This window comes from Euphorbia lathyris, chromosome 9 (genome assembly GCF_963576675.1).
Source record: "Euphorbia lathyris chromosome 9, ddEupLath1.1, whole genome shotgun sequence".
Taxonomy (NCBI): Eukaryota; Viridiplantae; Streptophyta; class Magnoliopsida; order Malpighiales; family Euphorbiaceae; genus Euphorbia; species Euphorbia lathyris.
In genome coordinates, this window is record NC_088918.1 from 51,518,514 (window position 1) to 51,542,821 (window position 24,308).

Genomic DNA, 24,308 nt, shown 5'->3' on the forward strand with positions numbered 1-24,308 from the left:
GTGATTTTCGTATTTTTTCACTTTTTGTGCTTTTAACCAAGGTTCACATTTTTTTTGTGTTTTTTCACGTTTTTAGTGGTTGGAAAATATTTTCCAGTGTTTTAGCCAAATACCGTAAAATATTTTTCAGTCTTGTTGCCAAACACAGTAAAATGTTTTATTTTCCTACATAATATTTTCTCTGCATAAAATTTTTCAGAACACAATATTTTCCCCCAAACAAACGAGACCCTACTTTTCATTTCTCGTTTAATTTTAATTTTTTTTTGATAAAATGCCACATTTCATTCCATTAACTTAAAAAGTACAAACACAACACGAAAGCAAAGATGAATAAAACCTCAATCTCATACAAGCTACAACCAGTACAAGACCCACAAATGGAAGAAAATAGGCTACAAAGAGTAATAAAAACCATAAAAAATACAAATACAACAAACATAGAAATCATATCCTTCTTGTAAGTTGAATAACGTTGAAAAACCGTTGTAATCCATACTTCATCATTTAGGTTCTTCTGGACATTCAGATTTGAGTCATTTCTGTTTGTACAATCACGCATATCTATAGATCTACGAACAAGATAAACCTTTTCCGCTCTTACTAAAACCGAAAAAAGAATGAAAGAAAGAAGTATGGCTCACATGTGTAGATAAATCATAGACTTCAAACTAACAAGAAAAAATAAATCTAAAGCTAAAAACGAATATTAAAATATAAATGGGAGGAGGAAGAAAGAACAATGTCAGTGGTGGAGCGAAAATGATCGGATCTCAAAAGAAGAAATGCAATAAGAGAAAAAAGTAAAAAGAAAGAGGAGCCTCTCTTCAATTTTAATTTCGTACAAACAACAATATCCAATAAATAAAGGGTTAAATCCACTTTTCAGAAAAAAAAGGAAATTTACATAAAAATTCACTTTTAAAAAACTATTTATAACTTGCTTAAAAAAAAACTATTTATAACTATGTGAAATCATAATTTTAAATTATATTTAACTAATAAAATCATTATTTTTAAGGATTAAAATTTATAAATTAGAAATTTATAATATATTGTTAAGAGTTTGATATTTATAAACTAGAGTTTAAATTTTTTAAATTAGATGTAAAAGTATATTTTATTTGGTTTATATAAAAAAAAATGATATATTGAAAATTAAATTTGATGATATGATTTAGTTATAATTTTGTAGTGAATTATAATATTTATTTAAAAAAATCCAAATCCAATTTTGGTGTGAATCGTTTCTATCCGTTTCTTTCTAACGTCTGGAAACCTTGTAGTTAAAATGAACATACCCCGTCCCAGTTGGACAGGCTGTTCGATAATACTAACGTGGCATTTATACAAATTTACTCTCATGACCCTCAATTGATTCGCTCTCCATGATCATCTCTTTCTGTCTCATTCTACTGTTTTCTATTTTCCAAGTACTAAAACGTCATTTACGTCTCTCTAATCTTATTCACCCCAACCAACGACCTCGCCGGACCAAACCTCTCTCTTGTCCTGACAAAACCAGATCTACAAATTTCAAAACTTTCTTTTTTCCAGCAAGAGGAAAAAACCCTAATTTGTCAATCTCTCGGTCGATTTGGCGTCGAATCGGGAGTTTAAACCATGGGCGATTTCAATCTCGCTCTAGTTATTGTTGCTATAGTCGTTTGCATTATCGTTTTTATCTTCAATGTTTACCTTCTTGTCAATTACCAACATCCAGATGATAAGAATCAGGCTTATTTCCCCAAATTTGTCGTCGTTATTGGTCTTTCCATCTCTCTCCTTTCAATATTAATGTTACCGGCGGACGTGGCCAACCGGCAAGCTTGTCGCCACGCGATATATAATGGTGCTTGTAATCTGACCCTGCCAATGAAGGATCTGTGGATTGCTGTCTATATCATCGACGCTCTGCTCGTGTTCTTCGTTATCCCCTTCGCTATGTTCTACTATGAAGGCGATCAGGACAGGTGGGTATTTCATTTCTTATTTTTATATTAGCTACCTATTGGCTTTATATGGAGCTTTATTAATTGCTGTGACATATTTTTGAATGCCACAGGCCGATTGGCAAGAGGATCAAAAGTGCATTGATATGGGTGATAACAACGGCCATAGTATGCGGTCTTGTGCTTGGCATTCTATATGGTAAGTAATTTTGACTTAAAGAGTTTAAGTATATGTCTTTAAATATTTCATCTGATCACCGGTCCTACATTAGCTGAAACGACCCGCAAAGTAAATTTCATTATATTAGTTGCTTTCGCTTTCCATGGCATGTTGATTATCTTGTCTGTTCTAGATATTCTATGGGAGATTTTATAATTGATTTAGCTTATGATTATAAGAAAATGTGTTCCTACACCCAACAATTTTAGATTATCGGATGATTTTCTTTTATGGCGCGTGTGTCAACCTTCTATTTATGGTGAACTGGATTTTTTCTTCTCTCTGTAGTTTGTTTTTGTTTCTTTGATTTGCATAATTTGATTCATTGACTTGTGCTCTTTGATGGGGCATCAGGGGTAATTGGAAAGGTGGATTTCACTGTCAGGCACCTCTCTTCGGGCACAACTAACTTTCCTAGTTCTTGGGATTTCTCTAGCACACAACCATGTATTGGAAGTGGTGTCCGCCAGGTAATAGTTTGATAGATAATTGAGTTCCAACATATTTCTCTTTCTGTTTTTTATTTTCCTAGTCTAGGATAGAGAATTATTGAACTCATTCTTTTGCTTCCCTTTCCCATTCTCTTCTCTAACATTTTTAATTCTAACAGTGTTCTGCATATCTTGCAAGTCCCTCCTCAGAAAAAACATGGACCACGCGCAGCACATTTCCTGAATACGTTGTTGCTCTGGCTACTATTGTTGGATCTGTACTTTTTTCGGTATACTTCAAGCAGAATTTAGCTTTTCATCTAGTGAACATTTCTAGATTTTGACCTATGTGCAGAATTGAACTGTAGAGTTGGCACGGACCACGGTTGAAAACAATTAATCTTTATTTATTTATTTATGAATAGTAGAATTATACTAGTAAGTTATATTATATATAGTATGAATATTATTTCTATTCATCCTTGTTTTTTACAAAGTTTGTAATTCTCATTATGCTCATGTTATCCAGATATTTGGAGGTGTTGGTATTGCTTGTTTGCCACTGGGTCTTATATTTTCATTCATCCGGCGCCCAAAGGCTGTTATCACCCGTTCACAGTATATTAAGGTGACCCCTTTGTAGCACATTACATGGCTATATGAAAAATAATAATGTCTAAAGGAATGCTACATGTGTTATCTGATGTTTATTGACAGTTGTTCGTATGCTGTAGGAAGCAACTGAACTAGGTAAGAAAGCAAAAGAGTTGAAGAAAGCAGCTGATGCGTTACATCAGGAAGAAAGAAGTGGCGCCAAGGGTAGAAAATGGCGTAAAAATGTGAAGGCAGTAGAGAAGGTATGCCAAGTGTATGAGTATGCTCTTTAGATTTGAGCGTGCTGATTACATAATCAGTTTTTTTTGTACAATGTTTTTCGAGAATTCAGACTTCTTATTTACTCGGAGCTTTGGATACTTTTTATCTGTTATAGTACATAATTTTAGGCTCCATAACTGCCACCTTAAAAGCTTGAGTTTTATTGTATTCTCATATTAAAAGATGGTTATCTTCAGTAGCTTATATATGTGTTTTAATGTAGCATATTTGAAAAACTCAATCATATTATGTGTTGAAATTTTTATAGATGTTCTCCAATTAACCGATCAATATGCATTTCATGAGTTGTTAAGTTGGCTGATTTTGTGTTGAAGTAGTTAAAATGAATATTTCATTTATTGGTTTTTGATTTCTATTATGTCGGTGAAATATACTTTTATGCTTAAATTTTCAGGAGTTGCTTCAGTTAGAAGAAGATGTAAAACTATTGGAAGAGATGTACCCTCAAGGAGAAAAGGTGATAATTCTAGTCAAGCATGCTGTTTAGCTATTTTTTTCCATATCTTTTGACATTTTTTGGCCGTCAATTTCAGGCTGAGACTGCCTGGGCCCTGACTGTTCTTGGTTACTTGGCTAAACTTGTGCTTGGGGTCTTAGGGTGAGTTCTGTTATTTCCAATGTTTAATCACCTTTTTTTAAGTATATTTTTAATGCAATTGTTTTTCTGAGATTTAGGACCTTTGAATATATTTATTGTTTCACGCATCACATTAGAGCCAATTGTTCAAAAGCAAATTGATAATAACATTATGAAAAAGTAGTTGGTTTAGGGGTCTGAATTCTGCTGCCAAATAACAGGAATTAGTCCATGTACTTATGATATATAGCGACAAACAAGAATTAACTTTGTTGATATACAAATAGTTTAATGAAAATAACAAGTAAAAAAGTATTATTTTTGGGGATTAAACCCAACAATTACATGTTGCGCAGAGAAATTTGGAAAACATCTTAAATTAGTTCTGAAGATTAAACCCAAAATAACTAGTAATTTTGGTTTTCAATTTTTCATTGTGGGTACAAGTGCATCAAAACTCCATTTTCTAGTTCCCTAAGAGTGTTTTTCCCTCGTGTAATTATTTAACATTCTGGAAACCAGAATGGATCGGATATGTAGAATAGCCAAACTCAAATAAAATCCTGGAGAAATGCTCCATAATTCAACCCTTTGGTTGGCATTTCAATGAGATGAGAGTTACATGGACAAGAGAGTAACATCATCAGGTTTAAGTTAAAGAGAGAAGTATTTATTGTAGAGTGGGAGAGCGACATTAGCCCTTAGTAAGGAGCTTCAATTTCTATTTTCTTGGAATAATGAAAAAAATGGACTTGTAGTTCACACTAATGTCCCTTTTGGAATCAATAAATTTGAAATTGAATTCTATGTGCAATTCATTTATAAATGAACATTCATACTTTGGAATGATAGCTCAAAATACGAAATTGACTTTTATTCTACAAATTTATATTCTAAAAGAATGAACAATTAGAGTTTCATTTGTTCTTCTACTACCCTAAACATATACTATATTAAATTACCTATAGTTTACTAAAGGGCATAATCATAGTTATTAAAGGTGCACTAAGGTGCTAGGGGGTCTTGGAGCCTGGGCGCAAGGCTCAGGCGCACTCCTAATGAACAGAATGCGCAGAAAATGAAAAAAAAAAATAGATACAAAATGTAATTATCAATATTTGATACTAATGTCACTAATACTTTATTAGTAGTTCAGGCACAAGTTATGATGAGCTAAAAAACACATAAAAACATAATATTAAACGTCAAAAACATCAAGTTGAGTGTTGACAAGATACTAGAACTGCAGCAGGAGCTCCTCTCCTTTTATGCCTCTTACTCTTCTTCCCTTCCTATTTTTTTTTCTATTTAACTTAGATCAACAATTTAGATTGAAGTTTACTAAATAGGATAAGTTGTTGAGATTAGTCCACCTTTTATTTTTACAGAGAGCAGTAAAAAAAATTAAAAACCTAAATTATTAATCAAAACGCAGAAGAGGCACGCCTGTGAAGCCCACCCGAGGTGCACAAGGCAAGAGCCTTTTAAACAGAGTCTCACCTAGGACTTATTAGGCGCAAGACCTTGCCTGAGAGGCGCCTTTAACGACTATGGGTATAATAAGGTATTATTAGTTTGAAACTTGCATTTTAAAAATTAGGAATTCATTTCAAATTCCACCTGTTCATGGAATTACCTTTAGGAATTTTGAGATTTCTTGGAATTGAATTAATATATATATATATATATATATATATATATATATATATATATATCGAAGCAACAAGATGTAGAATTACAAATGAATTCATTTGTTCCAAGAATACATAAGTTTTTGCAGAGGAATAATAAGTTGAGAAACAATGATCCATGGTGTTATAAGAGCAGGGACATGGTTCCAATTGGTTTCTAAAATGTTGCAATTCTAGTGAAAAAATATGGGAAATATATATGTCTGTCTATGATCTCAGGAATTGAATATGGTTTGTTTTAAAGTTGATGGTTTGTTAAGCACTTCTAACCATCCTGGTTTTCAATTGTTATAGGAATTGAATATGGTCTGTTTGAAATTGATCCATTGGGCATATTATTTTCTCTTTATTTGGCCTTCAATTTTTTTTTTATTTTTTTGTATGCTGAGATGGATGTGTGGTCATACGAAAAAGGATCGGGTGAGTAATGAAATAATTAGGACAAAAGTAGGGGTCACATCTATTGAGAATAAAATGAGAGAAAACCGACTAAGGTGGTTTGGCCATGTGAGACGTAGAGCGCTTGATGCGCCGGTTAGGAGAGCCGAAGAGTGGCAAAGGGATGTAGTGGTGAGGGGTAGGGGAAGACCTAAGCAAACTTGGAGGAGGGTGATCGAGAGTGATATGAGTTTACTGGGAATTGAGGAAAATATGGTAGTGGATAGGACGGAGTGGAGGGAGCGAATTTGTGTCGCTGACATGACTTGATTTCACGGTTTTATATGATGGTTCATGTTAGCCGACCCCGAATCATTTCGGGACTAAGGCTTTGTTGTTGTTGTTGTTGTTGGTTTGTTTGAAAGTTGATGAATTGTGTTGCTTATTGTGCTTGTTAAGCACTTTTAACCATCCTGCTTCACAAATATCCTGCTTTTAGTAAGTTATGATATTGAATAATTGATGACAACTTATTGATGGATTATGCATCACTAGGAAGCTCTAGTCTTGCAAAATTGATTGCACTGTGGCCGTCACACAGTTATCATAGAATAATTGATGACAACTTATTGATGGATTATGCATCACTAGGAAGCTCTAGTCTTGCAAAATTGATTGCACTGTGACCGTCACACAGTTATCATAGAATAGTTCTGTTGTAGCTCGTACACTATGTTCAGGTAGATAAGGACTGTTCTGTTCAAATGTTGCTAACAAGTTCATTTTCTTGTTTATTAGTTCAATTGTTTCAGTGGCTTGGATTGCTCATATTATCATATATCTTTTGGTTGATCCACCTCTTTCTCCATTTCTCAATGAAGTTTTCATCAAGTTGGATGATATATGGGGTAAATTTTATATTTGACTTTGCCCTGCTTTCAGCCTTTCCCCTTCTCCATTTTGTTAAATCTTATTTTTGGATGCATACTGTTTGACTATGCTAGGTCTTCTGGGTACTGTGGCATTTGCATTCTTCTGCTTCTACCTCCTTCTTGCAGTAATAGCTGGGGCGATGATGCTGGGTCTGAGATTAGTTTTTATCACTATCCATCCCATGAAGTATGAAATTGTCTAGAGGAATCTTTTTGTTATAATTGGAGCATGCTTTGTGTGGCAATGCAGCAATTTCTGGCCTTGCTTTTTTGATTTTGGACTGCTCATGAATTAGTGAGTTTCTCATGCAGGTGGGGAGCCACTTTGATGAACTCCTTTCTTTTCAACGTTGCACTCATTCTACTTTGCTCCATTAGGTTTGCAGCTCTTTTTCAACTCTTTGCACCCATTGTTATTTTGAGTTAATTTCCAACAACTTTTTTAGTGCATTGCTTTGGCAGTAAGTATCTATATCATGGGGTTATATTTTTATTACGGTTTATTCAGTGATGTATCCTTTTGGCACATAAACTATTACATTTTGCGTATGATTTTCTCTGTGGCTGACCTGTAAATGAACCAAAATTTATTTTTCAGTGTAATTCAGTTCTGTGCTACAGCATTCGGCTATTATGCTCAAGCAACTGCTGCACAGGAAATTTTTGGGCACACATTGCAGTCTCTTCGAGGAATTAAATATCTGTACAAGTGAGTTGCAACTTCAACATTTCCCTTGCATTGTTTATTCTGATTAAGAACATCTGGTTTACTGATTTATCTGATTTTAACATTGAACAACAGGTATAACGTTTTCCAAATCGCATTTATTATTCTAGCGGGTTTGACTTTCGTGTATTATGCTGTCTTCGTAAGTGTTTACTGTAATTTTTAATTTTGTTGCTTCTGTTTGTTGATGAGAGTTTAAATATTTATCTCGACTTGAAACATGACTTTTAGGGATGGAGAAGAAAAAAGCCAAGTGGCAGATTTCAGCTTTCCTCATAAAGCATGTTATTGACGAGATGTGCGCAAGCACATGGAACCCTTGGATTTATCAGTGGTATAATCTTCTGGGGGATGTCTTTTTCACAGTGGAAGGATGTGGATGGCCTAGTTTTGTTTATGTGAAAATGATTAGAGAGGTAGGCCAACTTCATCCAAGTATATTTGGTGGCTAAGGCGGGAGAGACATATGGTGAGTGCTTTTGCAGTTTCTGCTTTGTTTTACACCTTGGTATGTATTATTCATGGTTTGGTTGATGGGCGTTTGTGAGTCATTGATGACGCTGACGGGTTTGTATAATTTCACTTGATGTAATATAACAACAATGAGAACAATTAGATCTTACAAGTATGTTAATTCTTTTATGTTGTTTGTTATCTATGTCGTACAAAGTTGTCACTGTGATCCATTTATATAGTGCAAGATTTGAAAGCTTTACAATCTCCATTTGATTTGAATGATTTCTTAGAATTGTTTCTTTTTTGTTGTAAACACACAGAAAAGCGACAATATTGTTACAGCGTGCTTTTATTGCATTGAATTCAAGTTACAAATAAAGAAGTCTCTTTCTTTCTTAGAAGCTATTAGCACTTCTCTGCAAGTCTATCTGTTTCGAGACGTTCACGGTGGTTCCGTTAGGACCAACCGGATCGTAAGGTGAGTCGTCTGCAAATTCGGAAGGTATATCTTTCCAATGCAGGCTTGGTTCCCAACTAGCCTCTTGAATAACCTTCAGGATCGCATCTGCTACTATCTTGCTTCCCTCAGATGAAAAGTGGATTCCATCACTACACAACATAGAATAAACTGATCAGAAAACTATTTAATAAAATTTAATTTGTTTTTATTAGATAGGGAAAGTTATGAACATTGTCGCATACGTGAAGCAAACATTCTTCCAATCAGGAATCTGTTGTGCTGCATTCCAAAGATCAACTGCCTCAATATTCATCTCCCGACACAATTCTAAACAAGCTTCAGAATATATTTGACAACTCTCATTTGTTCGAACCATTTCAAGTCTATGGCTGGTTTCCGGAACATTAAGAAAATCAGTGTACTATTTATGAACTCAAATGGTGAGATAGAAATTGAAAATGAAAAGAACCTCAAAGTGTAATCAATTTGTTCATCATTACAAGGAGGAGCACTAAGAAAGATAACTCTAGTCTTCTTTGAAAGGCTCTGCATGGGGAATAAATATTAGCCAATGTTATGTTAAAGAATGTGATAAGTAATCAGATTTAATATAAAAGAAAAGTTTCCAAAGATCATTAGCAGGGACAAAGCTAGAGGGTCCTTTACGTTGACACTCGATCCTCTCGGCAGTGGGTCGAGTGTCGACATGTTGATATTACCTGAAGGTGAATAGCAATATTCTTCATGTTGTGTATATATTCAGGGAGAGGTACATGAGGGCCAAGGCCAGATGGATGAGGGTGGATTGAGTCATTTCCTCCAAAATACACTATCACCAGAGCTGGTTGTACAACATCTTCCTTCAATTCATTCAAATATACCATCATCTTATCAGAAATTGTACAAAAGCCGCAATTTCAAATTATAAAGTTATTATTAAGGTGGTCCAGACCTCAACTTACTAATTTCCAATATTATTATGTAGTAAAAAAAATAACACTTAGTTATTCAAGGAAGTGAAGATTTGTCATTAACGATATGAAATAATTCAAATTTATTTCCATGTTTCTAATCTATATCAATTTTATTTTCATGTTATCGAAAATATGAAAAAACTAGATTGATTATTATTTAACTGTCACATCGGATATTCCAATTATCAATTATGTCTAAAATATTTAACATGTTGCTGACATAGTTACAAAAAAACATGTTAAAATGTTAAACACACGTTTAGTTTTTTAATCAAAGTGTCTAAAATGTTTAGTCTGTTATTAATATAGTTTCAGATAACCAATAAAAACTGTACAAAACTCATTCAATTTATACAAATTTATTTGGAATGTCCAATATGACAGTCAAATAACTGTCAAACTATTTCCTCAAACTTTCTATCAGGAAGGTAAAATTGATTTTACTTGAAAAGATGGAAAGTAAATTTATATCATTTCATATGTTAGGATTAAATTAATTCATCACAAAAAAAAAAAAATGAAATAAAAGAAAAGAAAAGAAAAGAAAAAATTAGACCTTGGGAAAAACTTGAGGCAGAACCTGCAGGGCACGCCTTGAATTCCATCCAGCATATCCCCTCAAGATTATATCTGCCTGTCCACGAATTTCAAAACCCAAACTTACAATAGGTATGTAATCACACTCCATCTAAAAAGATTTTAGACCACTAAGAAGTAATAATGGGAAACACCTCTAATTATATACTATATAATTAGTACGTTTCTTCGTACGAGTGTTATCATATTTTTTTTCACATAAAAACAGAAGAGTTTTCATCTATCATCATCACATAGGTTCAACTCCTTAAAAGATCATGACATTCTGGAGAAAAAGATTACAAAGTCGATCCTGAGTGGAGTGCGTTTCTCGTTGTATAAAAACAATTTCAAACACTGCTTACTATTACTATATACAATCTATAATATTAAAGATATAAATTCAAACTTCTCTAATGTACTTCTAGATTATAATTTTTTAATTAATTATATCGAGATATATTGTTTTTTTTATAATTTTTTTTAATAATCGAAACCATTATCATTATTCTAAAACAAAGTAATAGTGTTAAATTATACATTATAGTTATCTAGAAGTTACCTATTTGAATTTTGAATTTTTTTTTTGTTAGAAAACATCAAATTTATATATGATTTACTTTGATAAATTTATGTGAAAGTTAAATATATAAAAAAATATGCGAACCAAATTTTTAAAATTTTTGTCACTGTAAGGCGAAAACAGTCCTTGGTTGGAAATCCTAGGATTAAATTTGCATCATGTCATACGTTAAGGCTAAATATGCATTTCATCAAAAATATTAGGATCAAATTTGAACTTTATCCCAACGTAATATAAAAGTTACTAAATTTTATACTTTCTAATATCATGGCCACTAAGTTTCAATTAATACTTTAAAATAATTGCTATGACCTTAAAATAGAAAAGTCCAAGAATTAGATTTGATTAGAAACATATTTAAAAATGAAACCACATTTTGTTTTTCTAATACAATTTTCAGAATTTTCTCTCACTAAATATTCACTAAACAACACCTAAATGATTTCTAAATGAAAAGTTTAAAGAATTAAAGTTACTTAAAATAACATCAATTTTTGAAATTTTCTATTTTGAAATCATCAACAGTCTTTTGAGACGTTAATTAAAGTTTAGCAGTTAAATTGTTAAAAAGTATTAAATTGAATAACTTTTATATTAGATTTTGAAGTTTAATAATTATAATATTAGTTGGAGTAAAGTTTAGTCGTCATAGCTGTAATTTACCCATATTATTCATTTCCATTCATTATCCGTTTAAATATACATTTTAATAGTAGTGTTCATATGGATCTTGAATGACCAAAATGAATTTGGTCATTCAATGTTAGATCTAAACTTATTAAATTTAAACCTTAAACGTTTTGAATCTTCACCATAAGATTTTAATAAGTGTACATCTAACGATAAATAGACAAATTCATTTGTTCATTCAGAATATATGCAAACTCTATTATCCATCTTATTTTTTTTTGTCCTATATAGTTTTAGGATATCTATCAAAATTACATGTTTAAATATGTATGAGATTAATATAAGTTATATAATTGGATATTAATTATCAATTTAAGCTTTTAATTTAATAGTCAAACCTTAACTATTCACTTAAGCTCAACGCTCCTTGTGATCTTCTTTTCATCTCTTTCCTCTTTTTTTTTAAAGTTTCATCATTTATCAAATACATAATTTTTCTTATTATATGAGTCTACTTTGAAGAGGAAGATGGAAGTTTGTGTTCATTCTTTCTCTTCCCATTGGACTAAATTTACTTTGTTTTTTTATTATTGTTATTTTTCTTTTCTGTCTGTGTTCATATACTTCATCTAATCTCTTTATTCGTTTGAATTGTATCAATTCTCTATTATTTTTTTCGTTTATACCTTTTTCAAATTTAGCACTAGCGGAAACGGTTTATCTTGTTCGTGGATCAATGAATCTACGTGGTTGCAATAAAAGAAAGGATTTACATTCGAATGTTCAGAATGACTTAAATGATGATGATTGGTTTGTAGATACTTTTCTACGGATTTGTATTTATGAAAAGTATATTTTTTCTTGTTCTTTTGTGTTTTTAATACTTTTATGGTTATTTTTGCTCTTTATAATTGTTTTAGTGCCTTTATGGATCTTGTAAGGTTTTTATTCCTTATATTTGTTTGCTGTACTTCTTGTTTGTTCACCTATTGAAGATACAAATGTTTTCTTAAAATAACTATTAATTTAAGCTTTTAGTTAAGGTTTCACGTATAGTTAAATAACAATCAAACAAATATTTTTAAACGTGGAATAACATTGGATTAAGTTAGGAGTATTTTGTACATTAATACTAAAAGCACATTATATATACTTATAAAAGTGGAAGTCATGAACAGTGCCCATTCCAATTTTTTTTTTCAATTTGTTTCTATAGTACCCTTCAATTCACTTTCCAATTTTGCCCATTTTTTAAATTTATTCCCATCTCACCCTTCCACTTAATTTGCATGCATCTTTCCAATTTTGTCTCCAATTATATCCACCCACCTACAAGAAAACGGCGCGTTCTTTTTTGCTTTGCAAGAGGGTTAATTATATCCATGGTCATTGAACTTTATAATTTTAATATTGTAACCACTGAACTTCAATTCTTAACAGTATGACCACCGAACTTTACACTTTTTAACACTGGTGGCCACTCAACACCTCAAAACGACTGTTGACGGTCTCAATATAAATAATTCAAAGAGTTAATGATATTCAAAGGAACTTTAGCTCTTAAAAATTTTCGTTTTGAGGTCATTTGAGTGTTGTTTGGTTAGGAGAGAAAGTAAATTTTTAGAAAGAGAAAGCTCCAAAAAATGTGATTTTGAAAAATAAAATATATAATTTTATGGTAAATTTCGTTCTGAACAACTTTAATTCTTGAATATTTTCATTTTGAGGTCGTTAACGGTCATTTTGAGGAGTTAGTTAAAAAATTAAGTGACTACCGATGTTAAAAAGTGTAAAGTTCAGTAATCATACCGTTACGCATTCTCTTATTTTTGAATATTCACTATTGGATCCAAACTTACTAAAATTTTAAGGTGAAAATTCTAAGCATTCTAAAACTTAGATTTAATAAGTCAGAGTATAAAGATGAATAAGCAAATTCATTTATTTGGTTATGCAATATCCAATGAACACTACTACTAATATTAATAATTTACTTTTACATAAATGCACTCCTTAATTTTATCATAATTTTATAACTCGAATTGGAATTTTTTTATTATTATTACTACTTCGAGTTTTCTGATCTTATTAAAAATTTTTACTTTAAAAGTTTTCTCAACCCAACCCAATCATTCAACCAAGAACAAAATTATTTACATAATTTAATTTTTGTGCTAACTGTTTTTAATTTTTGAACTGTCATGTTTTTAAGTTCGGATATTGATTTGGTTAAGTAGAAGTTCAGTGTAAAAAACCTTTGTATTTTAAACATAACTATACCACCACTACCAATCACGTGGTTCAAGTGGTTAAAATACAAATCAATTTAATAAAAATTAATACGTTATTTCTTTTCGGAAGCGAAGCAAGGTATCTTTTCTAGTTTCATAGAAAATGTGAAGTGGGCATGAGTATAATTTTTAATTTACCCGGAATAATAGCTTATGAATATGACTCTTTTAATTAATACTCCACTAGTTGGCTTTTGTTGGTTGTCTTGTGATGGACCCAATCACTGAGAGCATCTTCGTTAATTTTATAAAGTTCTTATTTTATTTCACAAGAGACACAAGATAACTGAAAGAGGGGAGAGATAATTATTAAAAATAAAATAAATAATAAATATTTGGGTCTATAATGAAATGTATTTGAAATTAAAATAATGGTATTAGAAAGAAAAGAGTAATTGAAACCCAGAAACATGGAATTTAAAGTGAAGAAGAAGAAGAAGAAATACCTTGCGGGAGTAGAAGTCGGAAAGAATAGCACCCCATCCATGATTGGAATAGCTGAACTGAACTATGGATGATCCAAACAGCACAAACTGTGGCCTTGAAGGTCCGACCATTTTCTCCTTCAATCAATCAATAAACTAAAGCAGATCCACTACTCATATGTATTAAACGACCAAAACACCAACTCTCTGCTCTCTCATTGGATAGGGAGGGGACCCGGAGAGAGATTAACGATATACAACATTTATGGTAGGGAGGCGCAGACAAGACTACAGACCCAACTACCTAATTATAGACCTCGGTATGGGTCGGGTCGGGCTGGGCCGGGCTCGGACCGGACCTATCGGGCTTTTGATAAAACCTGATAAGTCCAAGCTCAAGCCCAGCCCAAGCCCACACTAATTAGAGTCGGGCTCGGGCCTGAAAAAGGAATCTCAAATCCGCCCGTTCAAGCCCATATCTATATTAAAAAAATTCAATTAAAATAAAATACTAATTTTTTTTAATAAAAAATAATAAACATAATAGTTAATATGAGGCATTTAAATAAATATTAAATTTATAAATTTATATAGATAACAGGCCGGGCCGGGCCAGACCCAACGGGTATTTATATAGCCCAAGCCCGCCCATTTTCTAGGGGGGTTTATTTGGGCTTGGGCCGGACACTAATTTTATGTGTCCAGGTCCGGCTAAATGGGTCTGGACTCGGAACGGCCGGGCGGGCTCATCGGCCCATGGCGAGGTCTACCTAATTATATAATTAATCCATGATTTTTTTTAAGAAAAAAATACAAAAATAAACTTTGTGGTTACACCTGTTTTTGATCGGTATTTTTGTAGTTTAAAAATGTATAAAATGATACATTGATGTTCATTCCGTTAGCAAACACATTTCAAATTGATTAACATTGTTAAAAAAAAGTCAAAAATCAAAGGAAGTTGAGTTGTCGGTATACCCCAACACATATATCTATTGCTCTTATGTTGAGTAGACTAGAGACCCAACTGGAGAGACCCAACTGGCTAGATTCTCGCATACTACCTAATTAATTAATCCATATTTTTTTAATTACTCATTTGTCTCATTTGTATTTAAGTTTTGGAAGGCGACAAATACATACTACTTGAAAAACATCAAATTGTCTTTCACCACACATGCTTATATGGTAAACAGTTAAAACCCCAATATTTCCTCAAGTGCACCATATGATTAAGATGAGAAAATATACATTTAAATTGTCATAATAGACATTTTTTCCACGGCTTGGTATAAGTTGCTGCTTGACATTTTTTCAAGTATCGTGAGTTTGATTATGACAAGTTATTTGAGGGATTTTTTATCGGCTGGGATGATGAAGCTAAGGAGAAAGAGAGAAGGAATGATGAGGCTAGGGAGTAAGAGAGAAGGAATGATGAGGCTAAGGAGCAAGATTGTGGGGATGATGAGAGAAAGGTGCACAATGATAGGGATAATGTCCCTGATGATCGTGATTAGAGGTGTAAACGAGCCTTGATAGTTCGCAAACTATTCAAGCTCGACTCGATAAAAGTTCGATCAAAGTTTGGTTCGACAGGACTCGACTCGAGTTCGGGATCAGCTCGAGCACTAATAAGCTGAGTCCGAGTTTCCTCAGGTTCGGCTCGAAAGCTCGCGAGCAGGCTCGATTATTTTTAATTACTATATCTATTACATTATATATATTTAATATATATTTCATTGGTTATTATTAGTTTTCATTACAATTCACAACTCAAATAAGACTTAACCTATAAAAAAAATGACACAAAAAAGTTTAGACATTTGAGTCTTTAACTAAATAAATAGGTTTGGATAAGGAATAAAATACATTACAAACTTTAATATATATTTCATTGTTTGAAAATTTTCTCCGGGTTTGTGTTTTCCGACCAAAGTACCATCTACTATTCTGGAATCTCGACAATAACATGATTGTTTTTCTTTATAAATATTTTAAACGCATATGGAGTATGGTATAAAGCTTTTTTATTTTCGTCCTTACTTATTCTATGTATATATGATGAATTTGGTTGGAACTCGTTAGAAGCTTGATAAAAGCTCGGCTCGATCAAACTCGGCCAAAGCCCGACTTGGTCAAAGCTCATCAAAGTTTGGTTTGAGAAGGTTCGGCTTGAGATATTAACGAGCCAATACCAAGCCTATCTAAGGCTCGACTCGACTCGTTTACACCCTTAATCGTGATGATACTCCTCGGGTATCTTTGACATTTTGGGCATCCCTTGATGTGATTTCTGAGATTAGGAGGTTGTTACTCGAGCACCAAGACTAGTGCAAAGGGCAATTTGTAGTTATGGATACCAAAAATTTGGAGATGGATACCAAATTGTCTACTTAGTTTATTAGGTGCTTGAGTTTCCGAATTAGAGTGAGACATGCGTACCTTAAAGGATTCCGAAATGGATGGTGTTTTGAGGTACATATAGTGTCATTTATATTTATTGATGTTTCTATTTATTATTTGAATTGTATTAATATATGGTGTGACCTTGTTGACAGGTTAAAACATGAGAGGAAGACGGACAACGAGATGAACATCTGTTACTCCTATCATCTGGCCTCGACATGTCTATCATTGAGTCCGCAACAACGTTAGATAAAGAAATGAAGCCAGCTATTGAAGTCCCCTTACACTACTTATGATGAAACGGAGCCAAAAAAGACAACGAAAATTGATAAAGAAACGAAGCTGAGAATTGAAGTCCATACTGCATTAGGCTAGGTAATCCAATTGGTCAAAGGCCGAAGGAGGAGTATGGACAGTGGAAAGCGACGACCGATACCGACAGTACTAGCATTGTGACTGGATTTCTATTAATGCCGAATGTTACAAGGTTCACTATCCTAGATACTAGACCTAAATGCCGCGAGACAAAGATAGTATTCACTTTCAACGTTAATTAATTATACGCCAATATATAATTTGAATAATTCTTTATATATTTTGTTTGGCTGTATCAACATATCAACACCTTCTCTTGGTTATTGAAGTGTCATCAACATGGTTCAAAAGACATTTTAAAAATAATAACATTAAAACTTCATCTTTAAACCTTAATTCTTCCTATCATTCCTTTACATTTTACCGACAACAACATAGGGATCGAAAATTTACGCATAACCGGTTGCACGACACAAAACCGACACGTAATTATAGTGTATGAGTTTAGCTTAGTAGGTAATTGATCATTTTTGGATTGACACAAAATTGATATATAAATTTTTGACGAGAAACGACACGTGAAAGTAACACATGTTAGGAATTTAAAAAGTTAGCCGTAAAGGCAGAGAAATGATGTCATGTGTCAGTATCACATGGCATGTCAGTAATTAATGACATTATATCACGTTTTCACTACTACCTTTCTCTAAGGAAAAAGAAGGAATACTGTGATGACATGTCCAATTAAAATGACACAAGATAGAATTTTTTCTTTCAATAAAAAGGAAGGGAACTTCTTCCCAATCAATAGGCGAAATTCATCTTCAACTGAATTCTACCTTCCAAAACACATATGCCAATACACAAAAGGATTCACCATTCCGTCATCCCATACTCCGAAGTCTTAAAGCACCTCTAGAAGCTTGGGGGTGGGGCATTTGATATCACACAATTCATCATGAATACATGTAGACTAATGAGATACCTCCTCCCTCAATAATAACAATTGAAGCCACATGGACCAGTCAAATGAGGCCTTAAAGTCACACAAATTCTTACCTGCATCCAATTCCATGATTAGTGGAATCACAGGTACAATCATTGTAGCCGTTTTTTTATACGAAAAGGGCTTGTGCAGCTGTTGACAATTCCCACGAATACCTCACTCGAAAATAGAACCATGAAAGCCGTTGGAAAGGGATAACTTAGGCCTATCCTTATTCGAGAAGAAATTGACAAATTCGAGGGATGCACTCAATTAGAGATTCCTTTCTCTAGTAATAGATCCATTGATTGACTGCGAAGAGCTATGAAAGCTGGACAAGTTAAAAGCCACGTTTGATAAACAAAAACTACTATCCTTAAAAGTTGGAAGAGCTATAAAAGTTCATTTTAGAAGAAGCTACAATTTGTAGTTTTTGGAGAAAACAACTTTTACAGCTTTAAGAAAAACTGGACTTTTGGCCACAACAATACCAAATTTATACGTATGGTGTACTGTTATTAGTTGTGTATTGCTTGTAGTCAGCGGAAAATTAACTCATTTTCCTCCTGAAATAAGGGTAGACAATTATTTTTTAATATTAACCAAACAATTTTATTATAATCTTTGTAGTTAAAATGCAAAAAGGAAAAAAGATAACGACATATAGAACCAAACCGATACCATGTGAGAGTTCTTTTATTGCATGCGAATTCAAGCTAGGAAAAGAAAGATTTTGGTAGGAGTCATAAATAAAGAAAGTAGTGGTAATTAGTGACTCCCTATGTTGCGTTTCAGGGTTTGATGTCCGTTTTCGTGCTATATGTTATTAGAAACAACGATCTGTGCAACATTAAGTCTTAAAAGACGGGATCATAGTGAGCGAATTCGATAGGCATGTGTTTGGAGTCTAGGGTTGGTTCCCAATCAGCTTGTTGAATAACCTTGAGGATCTCCTCAGCTACTATCTTGCTTCCCTCAGATGAATAATGCATTCCATCACTACAATACAAGAAAACAAGATGATCGGATGAGATAGTAGCAACCACATTCACATCTCTTAAGTTGTTGAAATCAAACATACATACGTGAAGCACACATTCATCCAGTCAGGAATCTTCTGTGTTGCAGTCCAGAGATCAATTGCCTTTATATTCATCTCTCTACACACCTCTAAACAAGCTTCCGAATATAATCGACACCTCTCATTTGTTCGAACAACGTTGAATCTTTCTCTGCTTTCCGGAACAATATATATATATATATATATGCATCATTCAATTTGGAAGAGGAAGAAACAAAACAAAAAAAGAGAGAAAAAAGAACCTGACGACTTGTTCATTGACAGGAGGAGCAGTAAGAAAGATAAGCCTAGTCTTCTCAGAAAGGTTCTGCAATTAATATTATATTAATTATATAATCTGATAATAATGGTAATCAAACTATGTATACCTTGAGGTGAATAGCAATTTTCTTCATGTTGTGTATATATTCAGGGAGAGGTACATGGGGGCCAAGGCCAGATGGATGAGGGTGTATTGAGTCATTTCCTCCAAAATACACTATCACTAGAGCTGGTTGTACAGCATCATCCTTCATTCAAATATTATTATTAGGAAATGTACACAACACAAGCAAGATCAATTGTACCTTAAAGAAAAGATTAGACCTTAGGAAAAACTTGATGCAGAACCTGTAGAGCACGCCTTGAATTCCATCCTGCGTATCCCCTCAATATTATATCTGCCTGTTCACAATTCATTATACTAATTTATAACCAAATTTCATATCTACCCATTGAATCACACATGTTTCCTAATACATCTCCTGTGCCAGCCAGGCAGCAATGGATGGATCTATGAAGCACAGAAACCTCAATATGCCTACTTATTGGAAACTGCTGGGATACATTTCGGGGCCGTTTCCGGGGGCATCGCCAGCATTTTGGAGGCCCCAGACAATTTTTGTCTTTTTTTTTTCACGTTTAAATTTAATATTATTTTTAAAAAAGTACATATCAAATAATAAAACCAGTATATTATTAACTGCAAGTCAAATTATATATTAATCTTAACAATCAAAATCAAATAATAATAACATAAAGTTAAGAAATTATTCTTCTTGCTTTTGCAGGTGTAAAATCAAGGAGAAATTCTACTATGGTCCTGGTCCATCGGATTTTACCAATAGAAACGTGACAAATTGTGTGTTTTCTTTCCTTACACCAATCATCTCCCAATGAGGTAGCATGATTTTCTTTTTCATTGGTTAGATCCATTGCACCCGGTGCACTGTAAAAGTTCTCAAAATCAAGTTTTCTTCTCATCAATCATGAGAGAAGCAAAGTACTAATTCTTAGAAATTAATCTTGGACGGTTGAACTCAGACTAATTATAAGATTTTGTGGAGAGAAAGAGAATAATATATATTGGTTATTAGAGATTGGTTGAGTTGTGCATTTATTATGAATTACAAGGCCTCTGACCCTCGATTTATCCAAAACTTTATCAGTTGGCTCTCGATTTATTCATAATGTTGTCATTTGGCCCATGATCTATTTCAATTGGTGAAATTTCATCCCAATTTGAATGGAGACTTAATAGAATTGTTATTTTATTGACACGTGACTATATTTTGACAATTAGACTTGACAAATTTTAGTTGAGTCGAAGTAAGACAGAATATTTGGAGTGTAAGTTTAGCGGCCGTAGGAGTAGGGAGGCAGGGACAATCACCCTAGATGGGAGAGTTGTTCAGGCCTCGGATTGCTTCCGGTATTTAGGATCTATTATCCAAACGGATGGAGAAGTAGATGGAGATGTTGCCCATAGGATTAAAGCTGGTTGGTCGAAGTGGAAGAGTGCTACGGGTTTCCTTTGTGATCCCGGCATGCCTAATAGATTGAAGGGAAAATTCTACCGGACGGCAATTAGACCAGCATTGTTATATGGTACGGAGTGTTGGGCAGTGAAACACTGCCACATCCATAAGATGTCGGTGGCGGAGATGCGTATGTTGAGATGGATGTGTGGTCACACGAGAAAGGACCGGGTGCGTAATGAAATAATTAGGACAAAAGTAGGGGTCACATCTATTGAGAATAAAATGAGAGAAAACCGACTAAGGTGGTTTGGCCATGTGAGACGTAGAGCGCTTGATGCGCCGGTTAGGAGAACCGAAGAGTGGCAAAGGGATGTAGTGGTGAGGGGTAGGGGAAGACCTAAGCAAACTTGGAGGAGGGTGATCGAGAGTGATATGAGTTTATTGGGAATTGAGGAAAATATGGTAGTGGATAGGACGGAGTTGAGGGAGCGAATCTGTGTCGCTGACACGACTTGATTTTCACGGTTTTATATGATGGTTCATGTTAGCCGACCCCGAATCATTTCGGGACTAAGGCTTTGTTGTTGTTGTATTTGTTTTTATTTGTTTTTCTTGTATTAATCTAATTAATTATTTTCACATAAGAAAATCTATGTGTCAAATAAACTTTAAGACTTGCGACGTGTCAAGTTCATATGTCAAAATATCACCACGTATCAGAGACATAACGATTTTATCAAGTTTCCATCAAGATAAAATGAAATTTCACCAATTAAAATAGTTCAGGCCAAATGTGATCAAACAATGGTCAAATAACAAAATTTTAAATAGATCATGGAGTAAGTAATATTTTATATCAAATTACAAATTATAATTAGTTTTTATCTTGTAATTTATAAGATTTTAAGAATTTATAATTACTACAAAAGTTTGATAACAAAATAATACTTAGGTTTTAATCTATATTGTTTCTCAAAGTGTTAGTTTTTTTTCTTGTGGTTAGTATTGTTTTTTCTAATACAGACAGTGAATAGAAAAAAGTCTAGAACAAATGAAATTACTAAGTATATATTGCTAAAACAAAAATAAAATAGAAAAGGAGAGCAAGCGGTAATTGAGAGATTCTTCTTATAAAACATTAATAATATACAATAGAAACATGAGGTAATTTTTTAATATGAAAACAAATACGACACCTCACTTGTAATTTTTTTAATATAAAAACAAATACGAGGCTCTAGATCGGCCTAGGAAAACTTTCTCTACTCTGTTTATTTTCCAGACAAAAAAAAAACGATTGGATTTCACAGATAAATAGAACAATTATGGTCTATTATTATTTGAAAGGAAAACGAGTAGGAATATCTAAGGAGTACGTCAATTTTTATGTACAGTAAAAATAAAATATGAGAAACTAAAAAACAGAGAGAAAAACAGTTACAAATTGATATAATGTAAAAAAAAAAAAACAGAGATAAACTGAGCATTTTCGGATAGCAGATAATCAAAGGACAGAAAAATCTATGCAACTCCTAATTAATAGAAAAACTCACTCTCAAACTTCTCTTCTCTCCATCTATATAACTGCATTAATATTTATTTCTCAGTCTCTTTCTCTTGATTTGCAAACTTTTAATCTATTTTTATGTTTTGTTTGGAGATTGGAAGATAAAAATATAAAAATATATTTTTAATATTGATAAATATGTCCAATATTTTTAACATCTGTGTCTTATGTTTTAGAGAAATGACCTTTTCCATATCCGTATCTGTATCCGGGCAACATATAGGATATATCCCATGATTTCAAAAAAGTTTGGGAGGGATCAACATAAATTTTGGGCATTTTTTTAAAGAAATGAAACCAAAACCTAGTGCGTAGAATCTTTTGTTTCCTTATGGAAATCTGGAGCCCACCCCTAAGATATGAAAGCTGAGATTTAGACACTGTATTAACTATATTTATCCAATAACAGCCTCCCTGTACTTTTATTTAAACGCTTTCACCTAGCAATTCTCCCTGTGAAAAGAAATACAGATTTGGAGTGATTCTCCTTTTCTTTCTACTTGTGAAATCCAAGAAAGAAATTGAAGAATACCTGACGAGAGTAAACGTGGGAAAGAATAGCAGCCCATCCATTATCGGAATAACTGAACTGAACAATTGATGATCCAAACAGCACAAACTTTGGCCTTCCAGGTCCGACCATTTTCGATACGATACGTTCAAGAAATCTAGCTTTTCTACTTTTACACTACCACCCACATTTCCCTTTTCTTTTCTCTTATTATTTTTATATTTATAATAAAATTAGGCCCATCTTTGGGTATCTCTTTTCTGGAATTTTGCTCCAATTGGACTTTCCCCCATAAACCAAGAAACGAATATAAAAAATGGAAAATCTCTAATTGTATTCTACTCTCATTAATGTTGAGTAACTTCTACTTTTGGTTTGGTTTGGTTTTATTAGCAATTATTAAATATTACTATTAGTTATGTGTTAATTAGTTGGAGTCCATCTCTTCTTTTCATTTGTTGATTTCGGTTTTATAGGTCCCACCGCGTACTCGAGTTGTTTCTAATTTAGCGAGAATTTCTACTATGGATCAAGATCAATATTGGTCCCTTCAATCAAATGATGTCACTTCATCACTTGAGATAGCGTGAAATCATTTGAATGGAAGGAACCAGTACTAGTCTCGTCCAATTGTAGAAATTTAGACTAAGTGTTGTGTAATCTCTCTTCCAAAGTTATATGATCTTATATTTATTGAGGAATGATGCGCCTCGCGGCGTTCGGTACCGCAAGGCTCACTAAGGGATAAGTGTGCCCCGTCACTATCAAGTAATAAAATCTGGACAAGTCCAGGTATCGAATCCACAGGATTTATTCCTGCAAGTATCGAGCTACTTGGTCTCAGGTGTTATCTAGGCTGTGTGGGTTTTGAGTTGTTTTAATTAAGTTAATCTACTCCTAGTTGAATTATGCTACTCCTAGCTAAGTTATACTAATTCGAACTAAGTTATTCTACTCCTAATTAAGTTAAACTACTCCTAGGTGATCTTTCACTAATGCAATTACCCGAAGGAACATGATATGAACGATAATAATGAAGATAGATTATTAGGTCAATAGATTAAAAACCTAATCTAAGTCACTTGTATTTAAGGCGATTAACCCTACTTACCCTCCTGAAGTCCCTAGTGCGTGATTCCCTTGTAAGGCCGAAACTAGGTCTAACGCTCATCAATTTGGGCTTAATCAACTAAGAGGTCGTCAATCTCCTAGGCTCTGACTAGGTCAGATTCAGCTCACAATATGGGCCAACTAGATTTTGGGGCTTTTGAATGAGTTAAACTAATTAAATAAAGCGTAAGACAAAGATTAAATAGATAAATCATAGAACAAAATAAGATCTAAAATATCATTAAAGATGAAGAACATTGTCGCGGGATACAATTAGCCTAGGATTCATAGACTGTATCAAAGGGTACAAACATAATTAGATGAAAGGAGATAAGAAAATCCCTTTCAGGGAACCTGTCTACCCTGCAGCCGGCTTCCTAGGACTTAAGGACGG

At 33.3% G+C, this 24,308-nt stretch overlaps 3 protein-coding genes across 4 annotated transcripts; 1 reads left to right on the top strand and 2 right to left on the bottom strand.

The window, feature by feature from the left end:
• Positions 1-1,447: 1,447 nt before the first annotated feature.
• LOC136205097 (LIMR family protein At5g01460) lies at positions 1,448-8,461 on the top strand. The gene is made up of 14 exons (XM_065995575.1): positions 1,448-1,973; positions 2,066-2,151; positions 2,527-2,642; positions 2,783-2,893; positions 3,133-3,231; positions 3,338-3,460; positions 3,895-3,957; positions 4,034-4,098; positions 6,945-7,054; positions 7,151-7,265; positions 7,391-7,456; positions 7,677-7,787; positions 7,881-7,947; positions 8,037-8,461. Exons 1-14 carry the CDS (start codon positions 1,624-1,626, stop codon positions 8,082-8,084), a joined length of 1,530 nt encoding a protein of 509 aa, XP_065851647.1. The 5' UTR covers positions 1,448-1,623; the 3' UTR covers positions 8,085-8,461.
• Positions 8,462-8,584: 123 nt separating this feature from the next.
• LOC136205098 (GDSL esterase/lipase CPRD49-like) lies at positions 8,585-14,466 on the bottom strand. Of its 2 annotated transcripts, none has more exons than XM_065995577.1 (6): positions 14,222-14,466; positions 10,252-10,329; positions 9,441-9,581; positions 9,191-9,267; positions 8,964-9,110; positions 8,585-8,870 (listed from the first exon to the last, which is right to left on the bottom strand). In XM_065995577.1, the coding sequence occupies exons 1-6, from the start codon at positions 14,330-14,332 to the stop codon at positions 8,657-8,659; spliced, it is 768 nt and encodes a 255-aa protein (XP_065851649.1). In that variant the 5' UTR covers positions 14,333-14,466; the 3' UTR covers positions 8,585-8,656. The 2 variants fall into 2 exon arrangements, with proteins under 2 accessions (XP_065851649.1, XP_065851648.1); XM_065995576.1 differs by having other exon boundaries at positions 8,952-9,110.
• Positions 14,467-18,572: 4,106 nt separating this feature from the next.
• Positions 18,573-23,041, bottom strand: LOC136206429 (GDSL esterase/lipase WDL1-like). The gene is made up of 6 exons (XM_065997482.1): positions 22,826-23,041; positions 19,573-19,650; positions 19,356-19,496; positions 19,230-19,294; positions 18,992-19,138; positions 18,573-18,905 (listed from the first exon to the last, which is right to left on the bottom strand). Exons 1-6 carry the CDS (start codon positions 22,934-22,936, stop codon positions 18,764-18,766), a joined length of 684 nt encoding a protein of 227 aa, XP_065853554.1. The 5' UTR covers positions 22,937-23,041; the 3' UTR covers positions 18,573-18,763.
• Between the last annotated feature and the right edge of the window lie 1,267 nt (positions 23,042-24,308).

Bases quoted from the DNA above. Each gene is read 5' to 3' on its own strand.
- LOC136205097 (XM_065995575.1), top strand. From the start codon at position 1,624: ATGGGCGATTTCAATCTCGCTCTAGTTATTGTTGCTATAGTCGTTTGC. The intron at 2,643-2,782 runs GTAATAGTTTGA...TAATTCTAACAG, and splicing joins TTGGAAGTGGTGTCCGCCAG to TGTTCTGCATATCTTGCAAG. The intron at 4,099-6,944 runs GTGAGTTCTGTT...CTTGTTTATTAG, and splicing joins CTTGTGCTTGGGGTCTTAGG to TTCAATTGTTTCAGTGGCTT.
- LOC136205098 (XM_065995576.1), bottom strand. From the start codon at position 14,332: ATGGTCGGACCTTCAAGGCCACAGTTTGTGCTGTTTGGATCATCCATA. The intron at 10,330-14,221 runs GTATTTCTTCTT...ATTCGTGGACAG, and splicing joins CCGACTTCTACTCCCGCAAG to GCAGATATAATCTTGAGGGG. The intron at 9,111-9,190 runs GTTCTTTTCATT...TCCGGAAACCAG, and splicing joins CAAATTGATTACACTTTGAG to CCATAGACTTGAAATGGTTC.
- LOC136206429 (XM_065997482.1), bottom strand. From the start codon at position 22,936: ATGGTCGGACCTGGAAGGCCAAAGTTTGTGCTGTTTGGATCATCAATT. The intron at 19,651-22,825 runs GTATTCTTCAAT...AATTGTGAACAG, and splicing joins CCCACGTTTACTCTCGTCAG to GCAGATATAATATTGAGGGG. The intron at 19,497-19,572 runs GTCTAATCTTTT...ATTTGAATGAAG, and splicing joins TGCATCAAGTTTTTCCTAAG to GATGATGCTGTACAACCAGC.